At 32.8% G+C, this 22,141-nt stretch overlaps 1 protein-coding gene across 1 annotated transcript in view; it reads right to left on the reverse strand.

The window, feature by feature from the left end:
• The window catches only part of Dscam1 (Down syndrome cell adhesion molecule 1), a 119,935-nt gene that overhangs the window by 66,079 nt on the left and 31,715 nt on the right, over positions 1–22,141 (reverse strand). The window contains exon 3 of the mRNA XM_088229311.1: positions 2,349–2,527. Coding sequence (XP_088085437.1) covers positions 2,349–2,527 — 179 coding nt within the window. The remainder of the gene's footprint in view (positions 1–2,348; positions 2,528–22,141) is intronic.

Raw genomic sequence — 22,141 nt, forward strand, 5'->3', positions numbered from 1 at the left:
ATTTGCGTTCTATTCGATTAACAATATTGCCGTAGTTAACCGATGTAATGGAGCGGGGTTCGAACCTCAGACCTGTGATCCGCGAGTCATCTTAGTCCCATCGATGGGACAGCCTGGACACTAAGTCCAATAAAAAGGAAACAGTTTTTAACAATATTTTCAATCATAACCTATAGACAGTTGAATGAGTAGGTTCAGTGGTTTTTTATATTTCTGAATAGAGTATTAAACCAAGCCAAAAAAAAAACATATGTATGAATTCTTTTGAATGAATTTTATATGAATGAAATATGAATTTTTAAAAGTTTTGTATTTATGAAATTACTGCGCGTGTGATGTTTTACTTCTCAAGTTCTCTTCAGATTTTATTAGAAGAGAAAAAGAGAAAAAATACATATTCTAAAAATAAACATAGCCTTAAATTTGGAAAAAATGCCCACAAAGACTTAAATGTCTGAGCGTGGGCCATTCCTTTTTTATTGTTTTTGGTGAATTTTTTGGTATACAAACACATATATGACAATGCCATTAAAAATCATACAGAAATAACAGGAAAATGACATAAATAATGTAATTAAGACATCAACGTTTAGAATATGCTGTTGTACGACTCTTTCACAATAGGTGTATATCTGTATTTTCCATGCTGATCCAAGTCCTCAAAGCCGCTTTAAACTTTGGAAGGGATTCTATATTTTGTATTTCCTTGGGTAGGAGATTAAAAGATCTTGGACCAACATGGAAAGAGTGTCTCTGTGCGAACTTAGTTCTGCATCCTGGAACCGACAGTACACTAATTAATTAATCCGCTAAAGCGGAAATCTTCCATAACTATCTTATCATTGGTTGTTTCATATATGTATTTTATTTGTTTATTTTCCATACATATATTTACATAGAATTTTAATGACAAAAATATACTTTAAAAAATACATCTTAAAATTAAGCTATAACATAATATGGAAAAAATGTCCACAAAGACTTCAGCGTCTGAGAGTGGGCCATTCCTTTTGTATTGATTCATAGGTTTATAGAAAATAAATATGGTATGACATAACCATGAAAAAAAAAGAAGAAAAAAAACAAGATTAACATATGCTGATAGAACAAAAGCCGGATTTATTTGCAGTATGTATTTTATTTTTCATTTTAATACGGAAAGTCTTTATAACATATTTAAGGTTTATACAGTAGCCACTCTTTATAAATTAAATTCCATTATACAAATTTATAAACAAGAAAAAATAAAATAATTTGAGATGAATAAGTCACTCTGATACAAAAATAATATTAAAATTCCTAAATTCCAAACAAGTCATGGTCAAAATAGCTTTGTCTTCAAAGGTGTAAAAAAATATAATAATCTCCCCCAATGAACTAAAAACAAATAAAAATAATATATCAACAAATAAATCTAAAGAAATTTTGTGAACACGTGTAAAAACTGCATTAAATGTTAACTGGTATGAATGTATTATTATTTTATGTTTTTTTCTTTATATATTCTGTTTTTATTTTTTTCCCATATACTCGTATATTCAAAATTATATAAACTCTTATAAAAAAACAACTACAACAGTGTAAGTCACTTTCCAAGCACAAGAATTAGTCTCTTTTTTGGAGTGTTACAATGATAACATTTACTAAATGCATTAAAGTAGATCTGAATAGAATTTTTTTTAAACATGTACCTTTTATGAAATTTATTAATATTTTTATTTTTTTAAAAGAAGGTGTCTATCTATTCCTTCCATGCTAATCCAAGACCTCAAACCTACTTTAAACGGTATCAGTGTTTTCATGTTTTGTAATTCCTTAGGTAGAAGAACGAAGGATCTTGGACCAATATGTAAAAGTGCCTCTGTGCGAAATTAGTTCTGCATCCTGGAACTGACAGTACACTATCGGATCTGCTGCTATTCCGATTTAAATTATTGCTAAATAATTCTCTATTTAAGTAAACATATTTTAGGCACTAAAATTAATATACATAATTTTCTAAAACTAAGGAGTCCGCTCTCTACGTATAGTCCATTACTAGGAAATAGTCTATGTTTTTTGTACATGATCTTAATAATACTTTTCTGTACAATTTCTATTGAGCGACTATGCACGTCCGAGACTCCTTCCATCCCATATGTGAACTAGTGACGTCGTTCAAAGTAGTACGTTTTTATGCAAATATTTTTTTCGTACATTTTCAAGAAACTTTGCCGTACAATTTAATGCTCTAATTTTTATCGCGAGTAAGAAAACATTTTTTGTATACAATTTCCCGTAGGGCTGGAGTTCCTCATTGCGATAATGTATATTATTCAAATGTCTTCAATTATTTTAAAACAGTATACCTGTCGTAGTCCAGGCACGTCCCCAACAGCGCTTCCATCACCCCGCACCCAGATGAGGTCCGGAGCCGGAGATCCCCTCGCGCGGCACTCTACCACGGCTCCGGTAGTATTGGAGAAGTCGATCCTGTTCGGGGGCTCCTTCACGAAGATCGGCCCCACTGTTTCGTCCTCGGCGAAAGCTGAAACACGAAATATTATTTAAATTCAATTATGTCTAAAACATAACACTAGAAATGCGAATCGTGGTATAACATATTGTACGTCAATAATAAAGATTTCAGAACATCTTAGGTGCTATTATGAATCTTCTCGTGGGGGTAGAAAAAACTGAACTGAACTGAACTGTGGGGAGAAAATCACTGAACAGAAAAAGTCTCCAAAACAACTCTGGCGAAGCCTTCAATCTGTTCGTGGTGACTGTATAGCAGAGACATCTAACACAAGCGCTACTGCCACTGATTTTGCCGACTTTTTTACAAATAAAGTCGAAAAAATCAGACTGGCGTGTAGTTCAGCGAAAAAACCTGTAATTTTAGATAATGCCCTTCAAAAATTCAGTAAATTTGAACCAACGTCTATAAATGAGGTTAAAAAAATTGTTGCGGCATTACCCAACAAACAATGTATATTAGATCCGATGCCAACATGGCTTTTGAAAAAATGCATTAACGTATTAGCTCCATTTTTAACAGATTTATTTAATACATCCATGGAGCGCAGCATTGTTCCGAGAGCCATAAAAAAAGCAAATGTAACTCCACTTTTAAAAAATTCCCAACTAGATGTGGAAGATCTTTCCAGTTTTCGCCCTATTTCAAATCTTCCCATCGTATCAAAAATACTAGAAAAAATAGTTTCTCACAGGCTCGTTAACTATATCGAGCGGAATTCTTTATTTTCGGTAAGGCAATCGGCATACCGACGTTTTCATTCCACGGAGACGGGAGTGATAAGAGTACTGTCTGACATTATAACGTCGGTGGACTCTGGTAATCTGGTGTTGATGGCTCTTCTGGACATGAGTGCTGCATTTGATACTGTAGACCATAATATTTTGCTTGAACGTCTGGAGAAAACTTATGGTATCCGTGATCAGGCACATATGTGGTTCAGTTCATATCTTAATAAAAGAGAATATGCAGTCGTGTTCCAGGGTAAAAGCTCAACCAACTTTCGGGTGTCTACAGGAGTGCCTCAAGGGTCAGTACTCGGACCACTTCTCTATCTCCTTTACACTAAAGATATAGAGAACATTATCAAAGAATGTGGATTGTGGTCGCACTGCTATGCAGATGATACGCAGATTTATTTTTATTGCAAACCAGGCGAGAGAAGTGTGCTTGTCAATTTAATTGATGGATGCATCAAGAAAATAGGAAACTGGATGGCTGAAAACAGACTAACATTAAACCCATCAAAAACTGAACAACTGTGGGTGGCTTCAGCCAGACGACAGAATTTGATCCAGGATACGGCTCTACCCAATGTAGGGAGTGCCGTTTTACCCACCGTTAAACTACTGGGAGTTTTACTCAATTCTGACCTATCTCTTGACGCTCAAATTAGTAGAACGATAAGTTCATGCTTCTACCAGCTGAGACAAATTAAATGCATACGCAAAAATTTGCCGGTTGATGCCGCCCGTCAATTAATAAATGCGTTTGTAGTGTCTAGAGTCGATTATTGTAATGGTATCTATGCAGGTCTACCAATGAACAAAATGACTCGCCTACAATCTGTATTGAATGCCGCAGCGAGACTTATTTTCGGAATCTCTAAGTTCAGTCATATCACTCCACTACTTCGGGAACTACACTGGCTACGTTTTCCACAGAGGGTCGAATACAAACTCTGTTGGCTTATGTATAAGTCACTGCACAACTCGGCTCCGGAATATCTAAGGGAACTATGCATTCCAGATGAACTAGCTGACAGGCGTCTCACGCTTAGATCAGCTACGTCTACGGCGAGAGGAAAAGTTATTATACCTCTACGCAAACAGCGCACTAAATTTGGTGAGCGCGCATTTGCGGTCGCAGGCCCTATGGCATGGAATGCTCTCCCAGCAGAGGTGCGAGGCTGTGAAAGTGAAGTGATGTTTCGGAAAAAACTTGAAACCCACTTGTTCTCTAAATCATTTGAATAAATCCGTAGCACGTGACAACAAAATAAATTATTTTAATCAAATTACAAATTTAAAGCTTCAATTAAATTAACTTAACAGTAGAATCACCATGTAAAGCGCCCTTGAGGTATTTTATTACGAAAATGGCGCTATATAAGTTATCCATAATAAATAAATAAATAAAGTAGAGTGGTTAATTTGCGTTTTTTTTGCATGAAACTACAGATTGCTTCATATATGGCCACATGGCCATTGATAACGATAGTTATGTGGAATACGAACGAACAAACGAAACAAACGCGTGACATGCTAAAGGATCAGAAAACCAAATAGGTATGCTGTTAAGCAGGACGGTGTTCAAAGGAATAAAAGCGTTGTTTGTTTTATTTTAAAAACACATTATTTACAAGTTCCAAAGTCCATATACCCACCATAATATACCAGTGGAGTGCCAGTACAGACCTACAGACAAGTGGTGTTTAAACAATACACGCTCCATTTATTGTTCTCAAGTCGAGTGTTTCAGGAAGGGGACATACGGGAAAAGAGAGGTGTAAACAAAGCCCAACAACCGTATAAAAGACGGAGTATTTTATTGAATCAACAAAGGTTCAAATCATTTTATAAGAGACAAAATGGTAAATGTTACGCGGTGTGTAAAGTGGTCACTCAAAACAAGCAATGACAAATCATAAGCCCTGTAAATGCCTGGACTTTCATATTATTCCCTTCTGTACAATTATTCCTATATCTGTTATAATAAATTTTAAATTAAAGATAAAAAGTAATATTATTAAATAACTAACTTTACTTTGTTGGAATGAAATGTAAACATTTTTTTAATTTACATGGATATGCGGTAGGTATTGTTTTAAAAGACTGTTAGATGCAAGGAAATTCGGCCCTTCGGGCCTAAGTTGATTAGAATCTCAGGAACCTTAAAATATCGACCATTTGGGCCTCACAATTTATTTTTTTGCTGCTCGGAGCAATTTAAATGTAATAAAGAAGAATCTGTCCTCAAAATGATGCTACTAAAAACAACACAAAATTTACAAATATGATAAATTAAATAACCAAAAAAAATATTAAAAACGCAAAAAGTTCGAATAGTAAGCGATTAAAATGAAATAGCAAAGAATCTGTCATTTATTATAATAATAACAGTCAGCTATCGCCGACTGTTGCACGCTTGTAAAGTCGACCGTACGGGCCTCATTTAACCAGCCTTGCGGGCCTTAATAAATATGTCCGTTTGGCCTTATTAAATCGGTCCTACGGGCCTCAGTTAATCGGCTCTTAGGGCCTTGGTTAATTAGGATCTCGGATGCGCTATATTAGTTTTCCATTGTTAAAAGAAATCGGGGGTGCATGTTATGAATAGAGCGATCAGAAATGTGTTTCACTTACCGCAAGTGACATTTATTTTGAAACAAAAAAATATGCCTTTTAGCATGCTTCGCTATTTCGAGATAACTAGCACTATCATTTACAATTCGACTCAATGCACGGTAACTATAAAGCCCGCTGTCAATAGCGACATCCACCTGTACAGTACTCGATCAAAAAATAACATTTATATTGGACCTGAGAAGTCTTCGAAGTTTGGTAGAATACATAGGCTTCAAAGAATTTAATAAATTGCCACAAAGATTAAAAGTACCAATTTCAAAATACAGAAACTGGACGTGCGAATTGAAGAATTATTTTTTTTAGAAATACTTCGAATAAATAATATTAGTTGATCCAGAAAATGCGCATCTTAAGTATATAACTTTTAACATTTCACCGTTCTAGCTTGTATATGTCATTTTTATTACATTTAAATGATTTTTATGCTTTTTTTACTTGTTTAGCTTTTATTAATTATATATATATGTAATTTTAATATTCTTTTCATAAACTTTTAGCTTGTATTTTTAAACTTTTTCATTATTTTTAACTGTATTATGTATGTAATTTTAAACATTTCATCTCATACTCTTTTAGCTCGTATTATGTACATACATGAAATTTTTTAACTTTTGTATTTCCTTATAGATTGTATTGTGTATAGATAATTTTGAATTAATTTCCTAACCTTTTAATTTTTATAATATAGTTATATGTAGTTTTTAATACTTAATTACATACTTTTAAGCTGTTTTACATATTATTTGTAATTCTTAATACTTCCAACTTTTTACCTTGTATCATATTATGTACAATATGTACTTTTTTATACTTATAATAGCTTAGAATATAGAAGGAAGTTAATAATAATTTATTTATTTTTTGCGACAATTTTCTGTTTATAATTTTATCCTTAATTACATAATTTATAATTTTATAATTTTTATCCTGCTTTTGTAAATAATATTATAGTTTAAAATAAAAATACGTCTGTAAATGAATATTGTTGTACGCATGTCCCTAAAAAAGTTTTGTTTTCAATTAAAATTTTTTAAAATACAAATTAAAATCAATATTTATAAATTTTGGCGCTTAATAATTTATCCATAATAACAAAAGACATATCACACTTTTATAAAAAGAGTGACTATGCAAAAAAAAATATTTTGAGTAGTGTCACTGGTGTTATTTTTCCCTGCAGAAAAACTGCTTTTGCAGTTTGACGGGAATTAAATAATTTTTCAAAAGAATGCTTATATAAAATTTTTCAATAAAAAAATATTTAAAAACTAATATAGTTTCGGGAAAGCACTCCTCCCATATCACCCGTCGATGGAATGAGTGCTCTCCCGAAACTATAGTAGTGTTCTTGTAAAAAAATTTTTTTTTTTTAAATCGTGTAACACTAATAACAAAGTTTTATTTTTATAATAATGTATCACTTAATATTACCAATTATAGTCGACAAATCTTAAAAATTAATTAAATCAAGACACGCTACATTTTTTTACTACTGCAGTGCCCTACGCACCATCAGGTGCAGATAAAGGTAGGGTAAAGGTGATGATGAATAATTTGTAGGACAGTAAGCCGTTTTCAACATAATAATATCTACTGCGACGTTTAATCTTGATTCATCTCTAGCGACACACCTACGAGTACTTATACGAATTATGAATACAATAATCCAAAGACCGTTCCTATTAGGGTGACAATGTACCATCATTTTCTTCTTTAAGTCCTATTTAGTCATCAAGTTGGCTCTGTGACTCACGTTGTATTTTATGTGAGGTGTGGAAATGATTCCACAGAATCTTATTTTATGATTATCTACAAACAAAATGCCATTGAATGTTTTACATATTATAAGGATAAAATAATGTTAACATATAACTTATTCTTCTTATTTAAGAATTGTTTTTGATAAAAACAGAGAAGAAAAAAGATTAATCATCATGGTTAGGAATTCTCCATCTTCATGTGGCAGTTCTCTATGAAATTAATGGCAATGATAAGGTACTAATAATAATAATAATTATGGATAACTTATATAGCGCCATTTTTGTAATATAATACCTCAAGGGTGCTTTACAAAGTGATTATATAAAGATATAAATTTAATTTTAACTTTAACTTTTTAATTTAAGAAAAATAATGTACTTTTTCATACTACTTTTCCACCACATGCTAAGAATTTATTCAAATGATTTAGAGAACAAGTGGGTATTAAGTTTCTTCCGAAACATCACTTCACTCTCACAGTTTCGGATTTCTGCTGGGAGAGCATTCCATGCCGTAGGACCTGCGACCGCAAATGCACGTTCGCCGAATTTAGTGCGCTGTTTGCGTAGAGGTATAATAACTTTTCCTTTCGACGTAGATGTAGCTGATCTAAGCGTAAGACGTCTGTCAGCTAGTTCATCTGGAATACAGAGTTCCCTTAGATATTCTGGAGCAGAGTTGTGCAGTGACTTATACATAAGCCAACAGAGTTTGTATTCCACCCTCTGTGGAAAACGTAGCCAGTGCAATTCCCGAAGTAGTGGAGTGATATGACTGAATTTAGAGATTCCAAAAATAAGTCTCGCTGCGGCATTTAATACAGCCTGTAGGGGAGTCATTTTATTCATCGGTAGACCTGCGTAGATACCATTACAATAATCTACTCTAGACACTACAAACGCATTTATTAATTGACGGGCGGCATCAACTGGCACATTTTTGCGTATGCATTTAATCTGTCTCAGCTGGTAAAAGCAAGAACTTATCGTTCTACTAATTTGAGCGTCAAGAGAAAGGTCAGAATTAAGGATGACTCCCAGTAGTTTAACGGTGGGTAAAGCGGTACTCCTTACATCAAGTAGTGCCGTATCCTGAATCAAATTCTGTCGTCTGGCTGAAGCCATCCATAGTTGTTCCGTTTTAGATGGATTAAGTGTTAGTCTATTTTCAGCCATCCCGTTTTCTATTTTCTTAATGCATCCATTATGGTACAAAATGCATATGCAAATTATACTATTTTGCTGAATTAACGAGAATTCAACTGTCATTTTAATTATTAAGCTGATCGGGAATTGGAATGAAATCGCGGTGTGAATTCCGAAGGAGGTCTACTTCTTGGAAATTTTCTTGGCCAAATATGGTTTTGTGAATAATGCGCCATATTTATCCTCTCGCACCTGCACCCAGACCGTTTTCGAGTTTCAGCATTCCCGTTTATTCATTTATGCCGATTCAAAAGGTGATGCAGAGGATTGATAGTCTAATTAAACACTTAAAATATCCATATTCTCTAGTAAAAACCTATTTTTTTTACTGCAATTACTAATTTATACTCCTAAATACCTATAAAGTTACATAGAAAAATGTCTGGAAAATCGAAAGAAAATACAAATTACTAATAGTTGTAAAATAATGTATTAAAGCAGTAATATGATAAATCCGTTATATCAAAAATATACACCGTTTATCCGAACTCCAGTGATCCAGATTGCCAAATATCGGGATCGTTATCAGTAAGAGTTATTAAAATAATTAGCAACAAGCTCATAAACGAGTTTCTTCGTCAAAACAATAACATTGCTGGACATGTTTAAGTAAGTTTCTAATGTGATTCCAAGCTGTTTTATTTTAAAAGCAATGAAAAAGTGATCTCTGAGTAGTTTTTGCGTTTTCTTTCAAAACATTGCCTTAATTTAATGGTTAATCCAACTATTCGCATTTCTGCATATCCGGACGTCTGGCACTTATTGAATCAGATAATTGTAGTTTTACTGTATTAACAATCATACTTTGTTTCGGATTCATTATCTTTTATTCAAGTGTCAAGCCATTCCTTCCTTTGATTCCGGTGGTCCTCGTTTTGAATCCCAATGTACCTACTCCTCCCTGACGGCGAGTCAAGAAAGCAACGCGTGACAACACAACAATAAAAGACAAGAACGAAAACCGTACCGCGAGCGTGACAGTGATTTCGAATCACCAACATACAAGGAAACGTTAAAAGTGACCAGTGCAAACGATAACAGTGTTTTTCTGGACCAGTGCCAAAGAGAGGAAATCGTAAGTCATTAATTCCAGGATTGACACTCATAACCATAACGTCAATTAGTTTACCTAAAATCAAACGTTCCCTGTTTTCTTCGAACACGCGTATCGCGAGAGGGCAGGCCTTGTGTACAGTCCCGAGGTCGAAGGTATCGAGCATCCAACATACTTATTAAAATCACTGCATCAAAACATCACATAGAGCACTTTTAGGTATATGTTTTAGGAATTCATGAAATATGGTGGACAATAGGAAATTTTAGGATTCACCCATTAATAGGGTAATTCGCTTGCTGAATCTAGGTTGCGCATACTACGTGAACATATTTTTCTGTACACATCGGCAGTTTACCAGCTATCTGCTTTATACTAATTAACTTTTCGTTGGTAATGTTATTCTGACCGATATTCACAATTCACGTTCGTAATGTGTTAAATAACCCGTAAAGTAATGCTGACTACTACTACTACCATCACGCCATTTCCCCGTAAGGGTAGGCAGAGAGAATTCACCGTCATACACGTCTATCCTGGCTTGCATTTCTAGCCTCTTTTACATTCATACACCTTGTCGTACATGCCCTTCGGTCTGCCTGCTTTTGACATGACCAGACTTGAGATTTTGGTTTATCCGATCATGCCACGTCTTGGTCATCCTCGTCCCATGTTACCGTTCATTCTTCCCATATATATATATACCTATTTTAGCATTCTTACGTCATCCGTTCGTTCTACATGATCAAACCATCTCAGAGACCCTTTTTTGATCTCATCAATTATACCTGACTCGGATTTTCACCCTCTCTTCATTATTCGTAACCCTGGCATACATTGATTTCCCACACATCCGTCTAAGAGATCACATTCCGACCGCGTTCACTCGACTTTCATACATAAGTATTGGGACTAAAACTCCGCTGTGCGCTGTCAGTTTTGCTTCGATTGACATATTTTTATTAGCAATTACTGTGCTTAGTGCGCCGTTTGTTTTGTTGCCCGCATTCACTCTCCTTTCGACATCTTTTTTTTCTCTTCCATCTCTTGAAAACAGATTTATTTATTTATTCATACTTTTCGCTTACAAACTATAATTAATAATAAAAATAATGTGACCTCACTGGGGTTTCCCGTGCCGAGGACACTTAACAATTTAGTTTTTTGACATTACATTTGAGAATAAACAAAGAAGACTAACTTAAAAAACAAACATAATTAACAAATATTCAGATAATTTTAAAAACAAGGTATTTATGTACATCTTTATTATTTATATTACAAAACACACAATGAAAATAACAAAAACCTAACATAAGCTGTACAGTTGTGGAGCAGTTGAATCAGCATTGGTATGGGCGAATGAGACAATCCATTTTACTTCTACCTAGCTCCACTATCCATTGTTTTATAGCCTTTTGATACATTTTCTCATTACTAATTGTTTTAATAGATAGTGGAAGTAGGTTATAGATTTTAATTGAATAATACTGAAAATCCCTTTGTCCGAAATTTGTATTTGTTTAAGTTTTCTATGTGTTGAGGATCAAGTGATTATTCCCAGATACACATATTCTTCAACTTATTCAAGACACTCGTTGTTTACTCACTTCCCGTTTTAAATACCATAACTTTTTACTTACTTTCGTTCATCACCAATTCGCTCTCCAGGCATACATTATATATTCTAGAGACTGTTGTAAATCCTCGTTGCTGCTTGCCAAAAGAACTGTATCATCAGCGTACAACAAGCAGCTTACGGTAAAATTATTCATTTTCGCTCCAACGCCCATACATTCTATATCTTTCGTAGAATTGTCCATGTATATAGATTAAACAACCACTGTGACATTACACATCCCTGTTTCACGCCTTTGGAGATCGCAAACCAAGATGTGAATCCCCCATTAACTCTTACACACGCTGGACTCTCCTCATAGAGAGATGATACTGTTCGTATAAATTTATTGTTTACTCCATACTTTTCCTACATGCCCCAAAATTTTAGTCTATCTACTTTATCATACGCTTTTTGCAAATCAACAAATGCGCAGAATAGTTTCTGACTTATCGCTAAAAACTTCTCCGTTAGCATTCGTAGCGCAAATATTTGATCCGTGCATCCACGTCCACTCGTGAAGAATCATTGCACGTCCCGCACTGTATCTTTCGTCACCTTTCTTATTCTCTCAATTATAATTTTCCCATACAGTTAAGTAATGCTGACTACAATTGTTAAATAAATTATGGATATGTTGCATGGGACTTGGGTAGATGGTTGACTAAATATCCGCGGCCACAATATATTTATACCTATATTTCAAAACTAACTTAAAAAACAAAAATCTACCTGCAGTAAAAACGTATTGTACTTTACAAATTTTGCATAATGTGAGTAACGCCGAGCATTATAAATTCAAGGTTTTAAAATTACCAAGTTACCTTGTTTCTAGATTAAGACAATAATTCAACAAAAAACCGTTTATTTATATACCTACTTATGTATGGTCCCAATCTCAAAAGGAAACTATCCAAATGTATTTTTAGAAGAGTTTTTTTTTGTTTTGTTTTATTTTGTGGTATTTGTCCCAACCTAACACATGACTTTAGTCTCGTGGAGTTGAGACTTGAGGCCCAATAAATGTTAATAAATAAAATAAAATAATAAATAAATAAACATGCATTTCAAAAATGTCATATTATTCGACAGTATTTCACATAACACTTATCAATTATTTTAACAACTATTATTTATTTTACTTTTCGACTCATCTGTCCCGACTCCCGAAGTCGTGTATTTATTGTAAAGATAATAAATGCAATAATTAAAAGTAATTAAAAACTTCCAGTAAATAAGCATATCTACGTACGTAAATTAGAGCACTAAAGTATGTAGGTAATCAATTGTTTCTTGTACAATATTTTATGAAAACAATTAAATAATGATTTTTTTATTATTGTTATTGTCATTATACAATAAATACTTGTACACAAAAATCAAAAAGAAAATTAGTCTAATAAATGTAGTTATATAAAGGTTTGTAGTTTTCTTAATTTATACGCTTAAATTATAATACATTTAGTCTTATGCACATAATTAATTCCCATCAAAATAACTTAAGATGAGAATAAAACTTGTTTTACGAACAAAACAGTGAAGTCACATATGCATCTATTGACCTATAACCGACATAGTAATGACATCATAAAACTAAAAAAAACTAGTGGCGAGAAATGTTAGCATGATATGAAATTTTAAACACGTCTTGAAAATCAGTAGCAACGATATAACAAGTCTATTTTGTCTTGTGTGTATTCAATCGAGTAAAATCAGTATGCAGAGGAAGGCAATCGTTATAGACTGAAAGCGCTTCTAATATGGGTAGCAAGGAATAATTCCACAACACAATTATTGTGTTGTAGACTATAACGATGGTGCAAAGGTAAAATTTCCTAAGCGACATGTAGCAACTTTACAGAGGAGCCAATTAAAGTTTCATTAGTTTTTGTCGCAAAGGAATGTTTGTCTTTCCACCGTCGATAGTATTATATGCAATATAAAAATCAGTACACTGGGTATACTTTTTTCGTATCCTTTTAATATTACATTTGCCCATTTAATTGTACTAAATAAACCTAACTTTGAAGTTCATCTCGTGATGGTTAGCCATCATGTATGTATGTCGCCGCACTATGGAAAATGGTAGAACAACGGCATACCATAAGTGGTTTTTACCAATGTTGCTACTGACACATTTCAATATATTTTTTAAATAGTTTAGGAGTCAAACTATAAAATAATGTTAGAATTTTAAATTAAGTAAGTATAATACCTTTTTTTATGCCACAAACTGTATTTTTTACGGATACCATTTTAAATCTGTTCACTTCATCACTTTAAAAGTTAATTTCTTATTAAACTTTAGATGAATAGATATAAAGTATTATTTATGAATAGCTTATCTTTGAAACATCATAAAACTACTAAAACATTAAATTTATTTCTTTATACATATATACATTGAAATAATTATGCAATAAAATAATATTAAAAAAAAAAAAAAAAAAGTTCATTGAGACTTTTGACAGTCACCCACGTCTCCCCGTGCTTTACATTTAATGTTATTTTGTAGACTAGGTATTCATAAAAAACATTTATAAAAGTTAGCTGCCAAAATTTGCCTATCACGAAGTTATTGTGAAAAATTTGATAAAAGTCAGAAAACTAAAACGCTATCAATGGCGGTTTCAAATGTAGACTATTTATGAAAAATATCTGCCACATCTCAATATTATCCTCGTTTCCCTATTCTGAGCTTTCTGCATGACATTATATTGATTTTTAAAGCTCAGAAAGAGAACACTAGAACAATAATTGATATTCGGCAAAACAAGATACGCATACTGATATGTTAAAAAATATATAAATGAATGCTTTCAGACAATAAAATGCTGAAGTTAGATAGTAAACCTATGTGAAAATATAGTATTCATAATCTACTTCAAATAATTTAATTCAGTCAGACCCTTTGCACACCTCAAAGTTCGATTATCTGAGAAAATGTTCTTCAGGGATTTCTCACTGTTGCTTTGAGCTAGCGATATGCATACATAGGACCCTTTATATACTATTAGCATAGACCGCACACCCTATTTTATGTTACTATGACGAAGTAGGTACTTGCCCTAGTTTAGAACCTTTAGCGGCCTCCGTGGTTTAGTCGCTTGCTTCCGGTGGAAACACAAAAATAATAATATGAATTTTCTCTGGGTGTTATGTGTTGTAATATTGACTGTAATTGGGACTCCTGACTCGTGATGCAAAAAAACCTTAAAACTGATCACATGGTAAATATGTCAATCCAAATAGATAAAATGTGTGTACTGTTTATGAAATTTGTTCTATTGGTTATGTTAGTTATGATTATTTTAGTTTATATTGCTCATTATGTTAATGATAATTAGGTTGATTAGATTAATTACGTATTTTTATTATTATTATAATCATGTTAACTTTGTTAAATAACTAATTTAAGGCATGTTTCACATTTTGTAAAATGTTTCCCTCGGCACGGGACACCCCAGTGAGGGAACATTATTCTACATAAAAAATAGAATACAAACAATGTAAAAGTATAAATAGATATACAACTTCATATAAATCAAATTAACTTAACATTTTGGTGAAATTGTATCAAATTTATTAAAGAACTATGAGCTTTTGCAATGTAAATAGAAAACTTATTACGCCGCACGCAATACATGGGTAATATCGGGTTATATCGTGTCTTCACGTGTGGTGCACGCCTTTCAATCGCGACATGCATAATGCTATGTAAGTATACCTTCATTTGGCACCTGATCCACGGGTAAATGCTATGATTACTGATGCATGAGGGACGATTCCACTGGAGTGCCTACAATACATACTTTGTATACTGTACGAGTCAAGTGTCAAGTCACCGTGAGAACCGGGTGAACTTGCAAGTTCCCGACACGAGTGGACAGAGCTCAGGCACGGGATGCACAGGCACGGAGGCACGGAGGCACATGTGGGTTGATGAGGAATAACGCATAAATCGTCTAAAAAAATTAAACTTGACCTTTTTAAAGAAGCGTTTTGTAAAAAAAACTATTTATTCATTACTTAACACCGAAATCAAAATACATTAAAATTTTATGTTGGATATTCTACAGTAAATGGATATCCCTTCACACAATGTTTATTTAAAAAAATATGTTAGTAGGTAAGTACTGCGTGCCTTTTGAAATGTATTTTGGAATTAATTTTAATGAAAAATGTATTAGCAGGTAGGTACTGAATAAAAAAATCAAAAAAACCAATAGCAATTAATAAATGGGTAGAAATTATAAAGAATTTAGGGAAAGAATCTGATTGAGATCCACAAAAAACAAATGCTGTTTGTAAATATTTAAAGACAAACTTTTTTTATACACAAAAAACAACATCTTTCCATTTTTTTGCAAATGCATTCTCCTCGAATGCAACCCTGGTAGATCGATGAATAAAACGTTTAAGCTCCTAACTCCTTTTTTACACATTCGATTAAAGATTTTAATATCTACGAACACGCACAGCGCAAAGATCTATATTTCTCTGAAAACCGCACGTAAATCGGTTAAGTCGTTTAGGAGGAGTACGGTGACATCACACGTACAGAGGAATTATATATATAAAGATACGAGTACAATGGTAGGTAAAATTTCTTTTCACATATTTCCAGGGGGAACTGATATTTTGGAGAAAACTATCCTCCTGGGAAGTGTCGAAGGGACAAGGTCGCGTGGACTTTAACCGGCAAGATGGAGAGGAGCGGCTTAGTCACTGGATTATTAGAATCACTGACGAATGCCTACAGAAGAGCACAAGACCGTCCCGGATGGAGGGAAACTGTCCACAGATGAGCCATGTCTGAGTCAGGCGAAATTACCATCCTCGGGCATGAGGCACGGATTGAAAAGAGGGACAACATTAACTCGGATAATTTAATTAATAAGATAGGATCATTTTAAAGGAAATATCGATTATGAAAAGTTAACGCATTTTTGGAAATGAGAATTCATGAAAAGTAACGGGAACTAGGTAGGTATATTATTCAATAAACATTCTTCTTTTTCTACATCCGCGCTAAAGTTGAGCATTTGGATTACACCAAACGCCTCCAGGCTCCAGGACACCCTATCGCTAGCCAGCACTCTCGCCTCCTCTCACGTCAATCCCGCGTCCCTTAGTTCCGTCGAATAAAGCCGAAAGATCGCCGGCCTTCCAGGACGGCAGTCTGCAGGTGTGAAGAAGAGGCAACTCGGAGTAAGGCTCTCCTGAGGCTGAGGCATCCGCCGTACGTGTCCAAGCCAGGTCCACTGCCGCACCCTCAAAACGCTAGATATAGCAGGCTGCTGCGTCCGTTCGCGGACTTCATTGTTAGTTATTAAATCGAACCACCATATGCCTAATATTCTGCTCGAGCTTTTTTTTTATTTGAAAATTTAACCCTTACGGATTATTACATCCATTTTACATAAAATAATATATACATTTTTCATTTATACTCTGTTGTTCAAAATAATATTTTTTACATCTTTTGAAAAGTTTGTCTGAGTCTTTTGTTTAGTTTTGTCTGGTAGTTTATTGTATAATTTCAGTCCCTGGTTCATTAGTCTTGATTGTCCTTGTCTTGTTTTAGAAAGTTGTATATGGTATTTGTCTGATATTCTCGTATTTAACTCTCAACACTCAGAAGTTTGGTGTTTCGAGGTTTGGTAAGGTGCCAGGATTCGCACTAATGTAGAAGTACTGGCATTATACATTCCGACAAAAGTTAAATAATCGGCATTTCGTTTTGACCGATTATAGAATATAGTTTCGGACAACACGCATCGTGTTAAAAGTTGATCCAACAATTCCTAGGCCGGTTGCGAGCTCAATCTTTTCTATTACACGCATTGTATCTTAAGTTATTATTTATTTTTAAATCAAAAACTTTAATGTCGATATTCAACTATTATGCATATTTTATTAGTGGCAATAAAATAAAGATTATGATACGGATATACTATAAATCAAGAATCAATTCTATAACATTAGTATTATTGGGCATTGGCAGGTAGAACAATAATTTATTGGGATAATTAAAATAGACAAATGCACAGCTTTTACCACCTCTCGTATTTCCAAAGTGTAGTATTATAGATAGCGTCCTTATAGACACAAGGTTATACCGATATTGTATTTCACTTTGTTTACTACTCCCACGAGATGAATATAACAAGTTGCAAGTATAAGTTATTTTAATAGTGGGAAGAGATTTTAGTGCATCATATCGCCACCTGTTCGTACGCGCAGGAAAGCGTACGGACCAATCAGTAGCGAGTACAAAGCAACAGATGTTTGAAATCTCGACATCTCATTGGACCGATAGTGACAGCTGCGCAGCGCAGCCGCGATCTCATATACCTGTCAAAATCGAAAAAAGATCTGAAATCCTTAAAAACTTTTGGCGTCTTCCGAATAATAATAATAATATTATACTTTGATATTATTTCGAAAATCGATGCAAATTATCGTACGTGGGTTTTCTCGAAGCTCAGTTTACTATCGAATACTACAGTTGTTTTGCTGAGTGAAGGTTTTCAAGTTTCGTAATATCAAAACGTTTTATTAAATCAATAAATTGCATACAGTACATGATTTTTCCATGTGCAGGCGGATGATGAATACAGTTCTGTGTACGAAATAGAACCCGAATCATGTACGAGTGATTTTGACACGATGCCTACTTAACTGTCAGGTAAATATCCTGAAAAAGGAAATCGAGTAGGGATAAGTCCGTTTCGTATAATGTTTGGCGCGTTCACCTACCATGCTCTTGGGTTCGATTCCTGACATGGTTGATATAAATTATTGGTTCTAGAGGTGGTTTTACGCTTACCCTATTCAATTTTCAAAGAGATTCCTCATCTCTATTTTATTTATTTATGCTTTATTAAGTTAGTTCATAACATCTTAAGAACTAATATAAACTTTTAATAATATTACAACTTTTAATCAAAAATTTTCAATTACATATTTTTTTCAAATTAATTTTAAATATTTCGATTTTATCTATTTCCTTTATTTCTTCAGGTAACTAATTGTACAGCTTCAATCCCTTGTACAATGAGTTTTGAGATTATGTTTTTCTCCTTATTGGTAATCTTATCGTATTTTACCCCTTGTTTCATATGTATGACATTGTTGGTTAAATTTTATTATTGTTTTTATTTAATTCATCCCCTTAATTATTTTGTGTATAAAAATTGCTATATTATATTTAATTTTTTGCTTTTCTGTGAGCAAACCAATTTCTTTGTGCATTCTTTCTACATTAAAATAGATATTTATTTTGAGTTTAATCCTCATCGCCTTATTTTGAATAATTTGTACATTTTTAATTTCTCCTTCATTACATAAAAAAGAATAGAAGAACAGTAATTTATGTGTGGACATATTATTGTTTTATATATATGAATACTACTTTTTATATATATGAATACTACTTTTTATATAAATGAATACTAATTTTTATATATATGAATACTACTTTTTAGTAGCTTAGGTGTAAATATTTTAATTTTTCATATATTTTCTTGTATTTAAAAAATAAATTTATATATTATTATTTGTATAAACATGTTTATTCTGATCTCTCCGGCTGTTAATTTTTATCTGTTATTCATTGTTTTTATAAATGTAAATAATATTATTTAGTCAGTATAAATATAATCTTCACCAACAAGCTACAAAAAGTGGCTTGGTGGGATTTTAGTTTTAGTAAAAATATAACAAGTGATTTTTTTTTTAAATTGTAAAAATGTATAATTATGCTATTAAATAAATAAAATAAAATATCTATTACATTTCGTAATCTGCCCATAAATGATTTTTTTTTGTTACATATTGAGAATCTGTTTTGAAATTCAAATATCTATCCAAGTAGACCCCGAGATACTTTATTTCGTCCACAGAATTTATATTCAAATTATCAATATTAATATTGTAACCCTGGGGTATTATTTTTTTCCCATCTCTCTTGAAAGTTGAAAGATCTCTGAATACAAAACTTTAAATGAATGATGAAGAAAAATAATTATGTCATATTTCGTTATTCCCCTTTCTGCACCCAATATTGCATAGGGAACTGCACCTGAACACCAAATACATATTTGTTTTGTTTTGTATTTCGATCATCCGTTACATATTCACCGACGGACAAAAATACTTCCTTTCAAGGCAATGGCACTGCATGACATCACCAACACTGTTTTGAATATCATTAACTTTTCTGCTCACACAAATTTAAAATACACATTTAATCATGATATTCACAACCACAATACACGAAATTCAAAAAATCTTCATGTATCTAAATTTCGCTCAACGAAGTTCGGCAAAAAGTCTCTGGAAAATATTGGCCATTCCCAATTTAATAAGCTGACCAATGAACTAAAAAACGAAAAGTTGAATAGCAAATCTAAAAGGGTAGCAATTACAATAAATTACAAAATCTCTTTTATAGTCATAGTTATTAATACAGTTTATATAGATAGTGTATAATACTACGCTTTATGTTTTTAATGTTATGTTTTCTTACTATTTTGGATTGTATTAACTGATAATATGATGACCACAAAAATGTTTTCTCTTATGTCCCGCCCCAAATAACTCTTAAGTTTTATCTAACTCTAGGGCCCCGATTACAATGCGAAGTTAACATAGTTATCTACGACTGTCTATAAAGAAAAACCGATATGTGTGTACGAAAATGAGTATATTTGCATGAACATTTAAAGTATATTCGTCGGTAACCTTTTATTGAACATGTTTAGGAGAAAAAATTGTATGCATATTCTGCTTTTCATACAGAAAACTAAATTTTACTTTGTAGATAAAATTGAAGATAAATGGTAACTTCCAATTGTAATCGGGGCCCTAGGGTGCAATTATGAATCTTCTCTATCCCCTAGAGAGTGGTTTATTTGGGGATATTTATTTTTTCAATGCGACTAATTTTTGCTTCATATTGCCTACTGGTGATTAAACGTCAAAAAACATGAACACGTGAAATCAAACATGATGATTTTCATTTAGATCATTTTTGCGACCTTAAGCATTGCCCAAAAAACTGGTTAATTAGGTTGAATTGACCAAACCGTATTAGTTTTATTTCCGTTTTTGAAGCAGTTTTATACACCATTTAACGTTTAATCATCAGTGTGGCCATTATATAAAGCAAAGTGTCGTCGCATTCAAAAAATTAAAATCTTCAAATTAATTACTTTCTAGGGGGTAGAGAAGATCCAGAATACCACCACTGGGAGTATAATATCTTGTTAATGATTACATGTTTTTTTTAAATAATAATAAAATAAATAAATAAAAATAGATAATGTTAGAAATCGAACCCGGGACCTCCATCATGGTTGAATTATCGTTATCGAACCTACCTTACGCGGCTTACGAATTATACATGAATGTAATTCGTTAATAGTGTTAATTTTATCATTTTTTTTATATTGTTTATTAGAAACTACTTCAATTCAAAGGCAAAATCTTTTTTTTATATTTCATTGGGTAAATAAAACACTTTGTATAGTTTAAGTTCCTGATTCATAAATCGTTTTTGTCCTTGCCTTGTTTTTGAATTTTGTGTACATTATTATTTAAAGCTGTGTCTTTTATTTAAAAAATGTGAAGAATTTATTTCAAAGTTTTGAAACAATAACGACAATGACAGTTATTCATTAAAAATATATATGTGTTTAAAGGAAAACAATTTCAGGCACTTAGTAGCTATTCAGGTGATAAACATAAAAAACAATACAGATCTTTAATGAAAATAAAATATCGTCGCAATTAAGGAGTCGATTCGTGTCAAAATAAAATTCAAATTAATTTATGGATTGTCAATGTAATTGATTATTAATTTTAATGATACTCGAATGGGACAATCATCTGATAGCATTACAGAAATGACAATACAAATTTGAGACATAATGATCGGCACTTCTATTAAGGAAGCGGTTGATTGAATCTTGACAGAGGAGGAAGAGGTTGGGACGGATGTGCTTCTCCTTTATCCTCGGCTTCTACCAAGGGCGTGCAATGACTTGAAAATATAGAAAACGAAGGTCCAGTAACATGCTTACATGTATAGGCTTCAGAAACATACATAAAGGCTAAACGCGTTCTTAAAAATATATATATTTTAATAAGATGTAATCAAATGTTAATATTAGTTTTTAAGATGTTATGATGAACCAATTTAATAAAATACATAGGTAGATAGAGCAAAAAATGTGTATCGGATTTTAAAACAATGGGTAAAATTTTTTAGTTAAATTTTTCAGTCTACACTCATAAGAAGGTTGCAAAAATTCTTACCCATTAAAACTAAATGCACTCTGGTACAAGCATTACTACTACCCATTCTAGATTACGCTGATGTTTCCATGACTGATTTAAGCTGTGAGCAACTCGATAAACTTGAACGACTTCAGAATACATGCATATGGTATATTTTTGGTCTTAGGAAATATGACCACATTTCTGATTATCGTAGGCAACTGAAATGTCTCAAAATTAGACAGCGGAGAGACTATCACTCCCTTTCTCTTCTGTTCAATGTACTTCATAGTCCTAACGCTCCTATACACCTGCGTGAAAAATTTCAACGCT

The sequence above is a fragment of the Micrasema longulum genome, unplaced genomic scaffold (genome assembly GCF_059751315.1).
Source record: "Micrasema longulum isolate JH-2025_06_02 unplaced genomic scaffold, ASM5975131v1 h1tg000662l, whole genome shotgun sequence".
Lineage (NCBI taxonomy): Eukaryota > Metazoa > Arthropoda > Insecta > Trichoptera > Brachycentridae > Micrasema > Micrasema longulum.